The sequence below is a fragment of the Scleropages formosus genome, chromosome 16 (assembly GCF_900964775.1).
Source record: "Scleropages formosus chromosome 16, fSclFor1.1, whole genome shotgun sequence".
In the NCBI taxonomy this organism is placed as follows: Eukaryota; Metazoa; Chordata; class Actinopteri; order Osteoglossiformes; family Osteoglossidae; genus Scleropages; species Scleropages formosus.
The window spans coordinates 17,395,212-17,407,564 of NC_041821.1; the positions used below are offsets into that span (position 1 = coordinate 17,395,212).

Sequence of the window (12,353 nt, forward strand, 5' to 3'; positions counted from 1 at the left end):
CAAAAAGCACTCAAAAAAGCAGAAAGTAACCATTAGATTTATTGTTGAAAAAAATTGCAGAATGACAATGATAAAATAAAATGCATTGGTTACATATGATTGATATAATATTAGTATATTCGAAACAGAAATGTAATTTTCAATGATATAATTCTAAAGATTAAAATCAGAACGAACATTAATAAGAACAAAGACTAAACATATTTAAGAAAAAATACATATATAAGCTTCATTTTTACATTTCCTACCAACATTTCTTGACTGAAAATCAAAATGCATTCATTGTTCATCCATCTTAGCTCCTCGCTAGCTGAACATTTTGCTTTGAAGCATCTCTAAGGAAGCATGTAATGCAATGTAAGGCCACTACCTGACTGAAGCATTTCTTACCAACATTTTTTTTTTGAAAATTAAAATGTATCCTTTTGGTCATCCATTTTTAGCTCGTTGTTATATCATCAAGATCATTGCAATTTGAAACCTATCCAAAGAAGAATATTGTGTAAGTCAGGGTACTACCTGTAAGGCCTTATGCCAATAATATTTTTACATAGCATTTTCTGTAGCTTCTGTTGCAGTATATTACATCTCTTTGCAGTATTATTCATCTTCCTGAGAAAATATCACCAATATTAAAAGAAAAAAAAAAAAAGCAGCAATGTACAAGTCATTTAAATTAAGAATTCATTACAAAATTTTTATTCGGCAGGAATAAATAGTATTTGTGAATTTAAAAGTGTTACATGTACACTTGCTGTATGTATTAATTTAGTCCTAAATTAGCTCTCTTCTGAGACATACAGTATGTACTTTAAAAAATATAATAGAACTTTAAATGTGTGTTCAGATTTTTAATGTAAGACACATTACATAATTTTCTTTATGCCATCAGTGGTTTGTTCTCTACCTGACCATCACTTTCTTTTACTGGTAACTGGCTCGCTTCCTTCTCTTCAGGTCCATTTTTCTCCTCATTTTCGTTTTGAACTTCATTGCACTGATTTTCAAAAGGTCTCTTTCTCTTGAAGAATCCCAGCTGAGGAGGAAAAAGTAATACATAGACAGACATTGATCCCTGATAATAGTGTTCAGTTCAGAAACTACATGATTACAGTTAATTGATGACCAGCATCTGTTGTGGTTACTGTTTCATAAATGCAGGCGTATAATATCTCGGCTCTGTTACAGAACGTCACGTGAACAATATATAGAAAAAATAATCCTGAAGCCAATGAAATCCCTAGTTAATTACATCCTTTGACATTGCAAAGTTGTATAACAAGAATGACTTCCTTTCCTGACCTATTGATCAGGAAAAATGCAATAAGGTACATTCTAAAATGTTACAAATGTAGTATTCATTTTACTGAAGTGGAATTACTTATACATTACATGTTGTTATGCTAAGTAAATTATTGAAAATTGCACATTACTATCTTACCTTGTACAAGATCGCAATTATTAATATCAGAAGACACAATCCTCCTCCAGCACCCACTCCAACGATAAATAGTTGACTGGGAGGGATGGTCAGCTCTACTCGAGTAGTAACCTTACAAAGAAAGACACAAAAAACAGTATACAGTTTATTTCTCTCATAAATTAAATATGCGTTTAGTTTTGTTGCTTTTAACTGAGAGAAGACAGCATTTAATGGCTTTATTAAATGGGTCAAGTAAAGGAAAGTGGGTTCAGTGTCTTTGTGAAGGATCTAGTGTTTCAGATTTTGGAAGGCTCAAGCAATACGTACTACTTACTCATTTATAGCAGTTATGGTAAACAGGTAGTACGCACATTTTCTAGGAATCGATGCAAGTGTATTCAAATAGCTCATTCAGCAGCCAAATAATTGTTGAAAATGATACAACTTCCAGTTTACCTTACCTGATACTACTATTACTACTACTGAAAATAATTACCTCTGTTTCATGGAAGCTTTTGGGATCACTGTTGGCCTGTTATGAGAAAAAGAAATGTCATCACCTCAGAACTTTTATTATATTGGCCTTGTCTTTTCGTATGAAAGCTGTCGGTGTGAAATTTTACCACTGAACTGCTGGTGATCTGAACATATCGCTTTGTATCATAGGAGAGTTTTACTTTGCTGAAAAAATTCACTTCCAGATTCCTTCCTTGAAAAGACAGGCTCTGTAAAAAGAGAAAAAATATATCAGTACATTTATCGCTAGCTGTGTGACATTTGTTTTACTCAGACTCTTTACAGCACTGTAGCAGATATCCCCAATAGCGAGTGTATTTCTTCACTTCACAGAGAGCTCCTTCAGCACAAATGTGGCATGTAACATAAAACTTACGAAAATGTAATAGATTCTCTGGCTATTTTTATAAATCTTGTAAATCTGTGGTTATTCCTATATATCTTATACATCTTACCTGTTTGAATTCCTCATGTCGGAGAATAGTGACTTGCCCAGAAAGTATAAACTGAACTGTTTGACCCTTTGAACTGTTGATTTCACATATTATAATCTTGTACTGGTCTTTGGAGGCCTGAAACATAAAAACATTTCAATAAAATTTGTAAAAAATATTGCATACTGATTTTTACAGGATGTGGAAGTTGAACAGTAATGTAAAGTAAGGACTTTTTATCCGAAAGAGATCAATGTTTTATTTGTAATACAAGGTGCATCAAAGTTAGGGTTTAAATGTCAACTGATGTAAAAAGACCTGTTCCTGAAAGGTTTTAAAAATAATCTATTACTTAAAAATGTGTGAATGTGAACACTGCAAGCTAATAGAAGAATCACCGTGTTTTGGTAGGCTGTCCGACACTGACCGAGCCAACATGGCACATAAATACATAACCAACAACCTTTACAGCAACCTTCCTGAACTCGACACCAAGCAGAAATCTCTTAGTCATGCTGGAATATACAGTGCTGCTTCAAAGTATGTGAACCCTTTGTGTTCCTATATTTTACCGCAATATGGTTTTTTAATGAGTAGTCATGCTCATCTGACGTAACAGGTGTATAGTGCAAAAAATAAGTGAACCCCAAGTGGCAAATGTTAACCAAGTAGGTAAGCAGAGTCAGGTGTGTAAATAATAATAATTTATTCACAGAGGAGAAATAAAGCCAGATATTGTCAGGACCAGTGGTAAGATCCTACAAAGAGCGATTTTCTATGAGTCTAAAGCGGCATTGATTACCTGTGCATTTTATTGTTGATTTAAGTGTAAGTAATTTTATTTATGTGCCAAAAATTTATTTGGGAGAAATGCAAAATTATTGTATTAAGCTATCTAAACTTAGTATGTTTATATGTTGATATGTTGATATGTAGACCTTCAATAAATAGGACTGATTACAGTTTATGAAGAATATGTGACAAAATGACGTCAAGACTCCCTATTAGGCATCACTGTCATTGTATAAATTCTGTCATTGTTTAAAAAAGATCAATTTCTCCAACATGGCAGAAACTTCTAGTAAACTAAGAAAATACTCTATGATGTCAGAATTCAATTCATCAAGTGAAACTTTCTAATACAATAAAGACAAAAGAGAATTTCCAAAGATAAATGTTACATTTGTTCTGCATGGGAACTAAACACTCTACGAGCAATTTTTCTTATGTAAAATAATACTGCAGAATGTGACACAACTGAAGATTTAACATGTTTTAGGCTAAAAGTATAACACTGTATAGAGTGCTTATATGACTTAGAATGAAGGCGTAATGAAAATTTTAACAACTTTGTCATTTTTCATGTTTACGTTTCATTGTGGAATAAAAATAGATTTATTCAGGATTTCTGATCACAGCTCATTTCCCCATCTCATTCAAAATTTTTCAAAGTTGTGACTAGGAATATTATGCTAGTTTTTGTAAATATGCATCTGTTATCCAGAGTTCTTCTCAAATAAAACAAAACAGACAAAATAGAACAAAACAAGAAATATGCCCAGTCCTCACCCAGACTGATAGCCACACCTAAAAGTCGCTTGTTCACAGAAGAATCTTATCAATGATTGATTAATGATTAAAAATTAAATTACAAAGTGAAGAGAATGGAGAAACTTTCCGTTTGGAACCTCTGGCTTAGTGTGTAGTTGTGTGCTTAGTGATGAGCTCATGAGTTGGCTTTGGCATTGCTTGCTTTTTCACTTGTACATTTGTAGTCATTGGTTGGTCCTTCGTTGTGGTAGCTGAACAGCCATTTCTTTACTTAGCTGTATCTAAATAAATCTGTACTAAGATGTTTGCTTTTAATGAGCTGTTATGGGGATGAAAAACAAAGTTACAAGAAGTCGCCCCACTGACACGTCTCCTTCGACTGATCAGCTAAAGAGCTACAAGCACTGGTCATGAGATAACTTGCAGAATGGGTTCCTTCTGCTATTTGACCTGGATAGGAACCCAAAGGAATAATAAAGGGTAATAGAGGAATGCATATAAAAAATACTCACCTGTGCTTGTGCATCAGCAGTGCCAATACACTTGGATGAATTCTGACAATACAATGAAGAAATTAGAACATCCAAATGCTCACAGTGTAGTAATTTAAACAATTTCACGTAACATCAACAGCTTTTTGTCATATACATTTCCCTTTATAGTGATAACTGAGTATTGTGAACATAAAAATATTGAACAATTATGTTGAAAACAAAATTACGGCAAATAAAATTTTTATAAATTTGCCACTAATTTTTTAAAAGTGAAGCAGTACAAAGTGGAACTAAGAGACTATAAATCATTATACCAGAGTAATGTTTCAGGTAAATATATTATCTGAGTCTTAGAATGACATTTTGCATAAAATAAACTTTTTTAATAACATCACGTGCATGACTGATGTAATGTTACCTCTGAAGGGGTTACTTGATAGGCACTCAGCTGAAAATTATTTTTCAGTAGAGTTTGGAAAGTGAAGGTTATGTTAACAGGTAAAGATGCAGAACCCAAATTCTTGACCTGCAGAATAAACAAATCAAAAAGTGTGTTCAGTAATTTTATTCCAATATTCATTATATTAGTATGAATCCTCTGTACAAGTAATGCTGTTAAATGTTTTTATGTGGCACATACTGATGTCGACTACAGTAAGGTGGCACGGGCTATGATTTTCTAAAGTGAAATACACTAATGATAAAAACAGAATCTAATATTTGTAACTATTTAAGATTATATGAAATTATTATTTTAAAAATTACCTCAAAAACATGTTTCATCTGTTTTGGCTGTCTTTCATTCAGAATGAAATTAAGATATGTGTCAGAGTCTTCATGAAGGCTGTAGAAAGAAAAAGTACATACATTATTCAAATATAGAACAGTCAGTGCAATTAATGTGTGAAACTCAAATTACCCTCAATATCTGGATAAATTACTGCAGCAAAAATATTTTTATTGCCTTAATATAACTTACGCTTTTACAACCAGATCGACAGCAAATTGAACAGGAAGACTTTTTGTCATTATGGTGGTGTTGGAAGGTTTTCCATTGTCACTGTAAAGAAAATTGATTTTAATTTATCCATTAACATCAAAACTTGATCAATGTAAGCGGTTTAATTTTTTTGTGTACGATGTGAAAACTCTAAAGAAGTGAATCGTTATAATATACAAATAACAATTAGATAACTTTACAGTGCCATTTACTACATGTGCATTATTTGACATAAAAGCATACCTGTGAGCTTTGATGGTCATCTGCATGGTTTCACCCCAATGGTACTCACTGGAAATCCGAAAGGTACTGAGTATATTTGCCTAATAAGAAAAAGCAAAAAAAAAAAAAAAACAAAAGCTTCAATTATGAAAGAAAATAAACTGTGAAAAAAGCCAAAAGGGGTGAATCCTATTTCCTAGGTAAACAGCTTTATAAGCAAAACGCTGTCACCACAATGCCTTTTTTAATTTTTCAAGTCATCAGGGCTTTCTACACTGATCGTCTGTGCTTCAGCTTTCATTCATTTTTCTTTTCTACTAAAAGAAATTCTTCTTTTCTTTTCTTCAGGTTCACCCCTAGCGTGTGAGTGACAGAGAGAGTGTGTTTCACTGATGTATGGATGAGTGATCCAGTGTAAGTAGTGTATCTAACAGTGTAAGTCACGGCGGTGAATAAGGTGTGTGGGCCGATAACACTACACAGAGTTTGTTGGAAGTTGCTTTGGAGAAAAAAAGAAATGGATAATTCAAAGTTAATATGAGGAAGCTTCTCAGTGTAAAATTCCTCTCTAATTCTAGTTTATCTTGCATGTAAGCTATGTAATTAAATCTAGCATATTCAGTAAAATTGAATAAAACTATATGTCTGATAGAGGAGGGTGCAGTGGTGCAGTGGGTTGGTCTGGGTCCTGCTTTCCGGTGTGTCTGGGGTTCGAGTCCCTCTTGGGGTGCCTTTTGACGGACTGGCGTCCTGTCCTGGGTGTGTCCCCTCCCCCTCCAGCCTTACACCCTGGATTGCTGGGTTAGGCTCCAGCTCTCCATGTATAGGACAAGTGGTTTCAGATGATGTGTGTATGTTTGATGTCTTAAGTCCTTTTAGTAGAGAACCTCTGAACATTATTCTTTATCATAGGATAAAAAACTGCATTGTCCTCCAACAGGTACGTGATTTGATTTAGCTATAAAGCAGTTGTAGATAATTCCAGTTCATTCTGAAATCTGTTTCACTCTTTTAACAACTGTATAATCTATACTGTTCCAGCCACTACTACTTTATTGTGTTTTTGTTTGCTTCTTTATGTCTCCATTATATGTGTTTCAGTGCTGGTAAAAATGCTGTCTCATAGGCCATTCAAGAATTTTTCACAACAACTCTCACAAGCGCTCCCTCATACCCCAGTGGCTGAAATGTGGCGACTGGAAGAGCCACAATATATGGATTACATCAGTGGCATGCTCTTCAAACCATTCGTTTGCCACTCGGACTCTGTGGATGGGAGCATTGTCACCACGGAAGGCTGCACTGCCATCAGGATTGAAGGGCTTCACCATGGAATGAATGTGATCGCTTGAAAGTGCTGTGCCCTCAAAAGGGAACCAGTCGACTGATTTTTTTTCCTGCTGCTTAGTAGAGAACTACGTGTTACACTTAAGAAAAGTGTAATAAAAAGTTCATGCTTCACAGCCCAAGCTTAGAACTGTTTTTTGTGAAGTTCTTGAAACTTCTTGCTCCTGCTTTTAAGTAACATTTCTAACGAGTTTTGAATTTTGCATCCGTTTTTCCATCCATTTTCCATCAATACATTGATATCACACCAACATCAAAAGTGATCTCTATAAAGGCACCTTAGTAGGGCAAACTGTAACTAGCATAACAACTGTCTTTAATAAATTTGTTTAACAATTCTAGGAACCCTGTACCCTACAGTAAGTTTTTAGCAATCTCAGTTATAGGTAGATGGAAATTTTTAAAGGAAATACACCGACAGACTGCAGTTACAGCAATATAGATTTTCACTGTTCAAGCAAACACATGTCAGAGGAATTAATGTTTTATTTTTCAGGGTGCTAGGGTGGAAACAGTTTTGTAACTTAAGATTTATATTAATATATACCGTGGTTTGGCTGGGATAGACAGGATGGCTCACACTGCAGACTGTTCTGTTCTTTATATCTTCTAGGCCAGTACAGGAGGTCAACGTTCTCCTTGAAGCCTACGAATGGAAACACAAGATAAAATAATAATAAATAAAATAATTGAAATCTTAATAATAAATATCATCTTAGTGAAAGCTGCAAAGTATAATGAAAATAGCTTTTCTTCATTCCATATTTTTCATTGTTATGTAGAACATATTACATATCTCCAGTTTGGTTGAAATAATTAAAAATTTCAGTTTCCGACTGAACATGCAGTGAATTAATTTGACATATTTAGCTTCAGTTACTGTACTGCCTAACATTTATAGCTGTTAGGAAACCAGAGGGTTTTGAACCTTTGAAAATGTTCAAAAAAGATTGAAAACTGTAGTGAAAACAACATGTCAGAGGCAGTTGTAACCATGTTTTACTATTTGAGCTGACATACCATGTAAATACGTAATTTTTTTGTTTAGCTTAGTTATATGTATAGCATATTTTTTAGGGGAAAGAATGTTTGACTTTGGAGTTGGAGTCCCATATACACAAAGAATCTGCTGTTGCTATGACTGCAGTAAAAGTACAGTCTAATTCCAAAGTAATTCTTTATCTTTTGCTGTTTGTTCTCCTGAAGTTGCTAGGTACTCTGTGCTGATGTATTTGTTCACTTGCCCTCATTTTACTCACTGTAGAAGATCTGTTAATTACTTGCGTAAAATAGTCATTTAGCATAAATATAAGCAGTGTAACACGGGGCGTAATGGAGAGTTACGTTATGAAGAAATATTACAGCTGGAGATATTCTTACACAAAGTTTGGGATATGTGCATAATTTACAATATATTTTACTAACCATTTACAAGGTAGTATAGCATGAATGAATGTGAACGTATATATTACCTTCTGCACTTGCAACTTGGAAAAGGACAGGCCAGGGGGGTAATGGAAGGACAGGCTGGTGTTATACGAGTCATCTCCATTATTGCTCAAGTTCAGCGTCACATTGAAGTACTCTTGATCAATTACTACTAAAGGAGATGTTCTGAGAGTGGAAAAAGGCAAATCAGACAAGGTAGATTGTCAGAATATTAATGAATAAATTACTAAAAAATCAACTAATTTTTAAAAATCTTTCTTGAAAACATCATATAAGAATATTTCATAGAATTGTCTTACAATCAGATACTATTGCTACATTTCTACTGGACAATTTAAAAAGTAACACTGTGGTAGTTATTAAATACTGTTCTATTTGCCTTCTATTTATTTAAGTTACTTAAAATTTTGAGATGAAGTCAAGAACTAATAGGCGTTCTGTTTTTACCAGTCTCCTGAGTATGGAACTAGATTAGGAGGTACACACAGACCACTGAGAGAGTTTAGCAAAAATATGACACAGGTCTAGTTTAGTTTTAAAGCTTGTAATGTAATTGATTTTTCATTTTCACAACTCCTAAGACTAAAAAGGCCATTTAAGTTACAATGTAGCTGTTTACTGTGTTACCAAAAAGAAAAAAGTCTCCTAGTCTTACTTTCGATTTTCCGTAATTCTTCAAATTTGTTGCGTGTGAAAATACATTTACTAATAACATTAGTAAGTTTAGTAAAAACTTGACATCTGTGGTTCCAAATTCTTCAGTTCATGTCAATGTTTGACAGGTTTATTTATTAAGGCAGGGCACATTGCGACATCAGGTCAGTTCTTAGAGAATAATATGGTTCAAAATATGGTAAAAAAAATGGTGAATTTCAGAAAGTAACAAAAAACATTGCAACCCAGAAGTTTGTCGCAAAGGGTTCAGAACTGTATGTAAGTTACTAGAAAGTTTTGGAGACTAACAAATGCTAACAACACTAACATCACTCAGTATGTAAAATGAACGAAATAGCCAGTGATAGCACTACAACGTGTCTAGAAAAAGCTACTTTGGTTTTAAATGAACTCATTAGAGATATGCACATACTTGTCTGTATAATAATTTTAAGGTTACGTATTAACCTGATAGGGCGTCATGTATGTATGTTCATAAAATTTGAGTGGCCTGCTACTTAAACTCATGTTCATCTTAACAGTATGCAGGAGGACACAAATCACTGTTTTCCAAAGAGAATACTCTGTCATCAAATAGTACAAAATGTTCCTGAAGCTTCTACAAGATATGTTTTCGTACATACCCAAAGGCAAAATCCAGCTCCAAATCAGAGACACAGGTGTCATTTCTACAGTTTCTTTGAAATGGAACCTGATACAATAATAGTAAAAAAATACAATAAATAGAAATAGTAAGTGAAGCTAAGCAATGAAAATGACAACATGCAAGACATTTTGAGAAGCATAGTATATAGGTAAAAAAGGTAATTAAATTAATTGAACAGAAAGTTGTACCTCTATCAGATCCATTCTTTTGCTGTCAATGTTGAGAATGGCGGAGGAAGTGTGCTGTTGTGTTTCAGACTGTGAATAGTTAAATGTAATGACCACTGCTGAGCGAGTATCTTCAATACATCCCTGCGTGAGGAATAAATTTCAAAATCGCAATTTCAAAAAAAGGCATAATACACTAAACAAATTTATAAATTACAGGCTTTTAACTGATTTTAATTTAATGCACAGTTTTTTCTCTCTTCATTTTTGATGATTGCAATAATGTATTTCATTAAGTAGATATTCATATTGGGACATCTGATCATGCAGTTTCCAAACTGAACTGTTATAATTGCCTACATATTCAGTCTATATATAAACTACATTACATTTACAAATGATTTTGTGACTTATCTTTAATCTTTCATATAGTTTACAGCTGCATCAATGGTATTCTGTATACTCACCCACTTTATCCAAACCTAATTAGTTATTGAAAATCCATCATTAAGGTTGAGATCAGAACACTGGATAAGCTAATTCCCATTTTTTAAAATTTCCATTACTTATGCAGTACTACTAGCATATTTTGATGTGACTGAAGTGGGTGTGCTAAAGATACTGCCACACACACACACACACACACACACACACACACACACACACACACACACACACACACACACACACACATTGACTGAAACCACTTGCCCCAGCAGGGTCATGGCGAGCCAGAGCCTAATCGGGCAACACAGGGCGCAAGGCTGGAGGGGGAGGGGACACACCCAGGACGGGACTTTTGAGTTTTGTGCGATTTAACATTTTCAAGAATTAAATCAATTTTTCATCTGCGTTTTGTGTTTTATGTGAACTCATAGTCTTGTCATTGCTACAAATTTTATATTTTCATATTGTAATTTCTTACACTATGAAATTTATTAACACAAATAATATTTTAAAGAATTAAATTGTTTTGAATTAATCATTATAGCATATTTAATACATTTTATAATGAAATAATCCCAGTATGAAACGTTTATAAGTTATGTAGTTTGTGCAAAAACTGAGCGCACAGCCTTATCGGTTTTATATTTTCCCCTCAGTCTACGGTTTCCATATGTTTGTTCTCTTACCCCTATATTTCAACTCATTGTCTCGTATTGTAAAAAACGTACTGGCATATAGACGGTGTGGTTGACGCAAGTTGTCTCCTGGTTCAGCTCCAAGAAAGACTGCAATTTCCTGGGTCCACTGCCGTTGTCACTCAGCTGGACGCGACTCCTTTGCCTTCGAATGTCCAAGTCCACTTGATAGGAGACGTTCATCTTGGACAGTCCTACGTCTAATATACAAACAATTTTATCATAGCCATTTATCTTACTGGTACAAAACATATTTTCCTGCATGTGGAAATAGTATTTATTATGAAGCTTAGAGGGTAATTCAGAAAGTAATTTAACCCCAACTGTGTTTGTAAATAGTCATAAACTCATCCAAAATAAATATGGCTGCCTAAACCTTAAACTCTAATCCTAATGGCAAGAACAGGCCATGTGTTACAAATTGGCGTCTTAGCTTATTATCTGCAGAGAATATATATCAGTACATCAGTGTCTATTTCAGTTAAAATAGCTGTTGGGTTTCAGGATTTATGACAGATTTTATTGTGAACATTTATTTTAATCTGATTATACTATACATGCTGGTAATAAACCTTGAACAAAACTTGTGCTTTGCCATTTGTTCTGCATCCTCATCCTTACTTCCGGTCATGAGTTTTGTGTAGTGATGAAGAACAAGACTGAGGGTGCAAATAGTGAAAACAATTTTCCTCGAAAGGATTCTGGGGCTCACTGTTGTGTAATCATTTTATTTCAGATCATTTTATTTTAAATGTTGTTTGTTCTTGTTTTTTGTATAACCATGCTGTACCATATCATATTAATATCATAGTTATTATGCCAGTATTATTTCTTGCATTTTCTTCGTGCAGCGTAGGTTTTATAATCAGACAAACTGTTGATAATAATAATAATAATAATAAGAATGTAATAAATGCTTGTAATGTAATAAAAATGCTTCTGCAGGAAATCAGCTTGAACACAATATGTCTTGTACCATCTAGAGTCCCCTACTAGAAGTATAATTTCTGCTTTTAACTTTTGTGCTCTGCTTACCTGTTACACCTTTTGAAGTCATTGTCAAATTAAAGCATATTCTTAGTGAGACAGCAGGAAAGACATTCTTCGTCTCAGTCACACAGTCAAATTTGTCGGTGCTTATCTCTGAAGGACTGAAGTCACACTGGGATGTTACAGTGACAACTGGTCTAGACCTGATGGGATCCAGAACAGCAGTACAACAGATTAAGAAAGGCAAACTGAAATAAGATATTCTATACAAATAAAAAATACATATTGCTTATAATT

At 34.0% G+C, this 12,353-nt stretch overlaps 1 protein-coding gene across 1 annotated transcript in view; it reads right to left on the reverse strand.

The window, feature by feature from the left end:
- Positions 1 to 268: 268 nt before the first annotated feature.
- The window catches only part of LOC108933547 (integrin alpha-M), a 40,984-nt gene continuing 28,899 nt past the window's right edge, over positions 269 to 12,353 (reverse strand). Inside the window, exons 16-32 of the mRNA XM_018750702.2 lie at positions 12,102 to 12,259; positions 11,100 to 11,266; positions 9,946 to 10,068; positions 9,735 to 9,802; positions 8,460 to 8,601; positions 7,535 to 7,633; positions 5,662 to 5,741; positions 5,398 to 5,478; positions 5,184 to 5,262; positions 4,837 to 4,944; positions 4,437 to 4,478; positions 2,395 to 2,511; positions 2,047 to 2,148; positions 1,920 to 1,955; positions 1,442 to 1,552; positions 908 to 1,036; positions 269 to 481 (exon numbers count right to left, since the gene is read on the reverse strand). Of these exons, the coding sequence (XP_018606218.2) occupies positions 440 to 481; positions 908 to 1,036; positions 1,442 to 1,552; positions 1,920 to 1,955; positions 2,047 to 2,148; positions 2,395 to 2,511; positions 4,437 to 4,478; positions 4,837 to 4,944; positions 5,184 to 5,262; positions 5,398 to 5,478; positions 5,662 to 5,741; positions 7,535 to 7,633; positions 8,460 to 8,601; positions 9,735 to 9,802; positions 9,946 to 10,068; positions 11,100 to 11,266; positions 12,102 to 12,259 (1,684 nt within the window). The 3' untranslated portion in view covers positions 269 to 439. The remainder of the gene's footprint in view (positions 482 to 907; positions 1,037 to 1,441; positions 1,553 to 1,919; positions 1,956 to 2,046; positions 2,149 to 2,394; positions 2,512 to 4,436; positions 4,479 to 4,836; positions 4,945 to 5,183; positions 5,263 to 5,397; positions 5,479 to 5,661; positions 5,742 to 7,534; positions 7,634 to 8,459; positions 8,602 to 9,734; positions 9,803 to 9,945; positions 10,069 to 11,099; positions 11,267 to 12,101; positions 12,260 to 12,353) is intronic.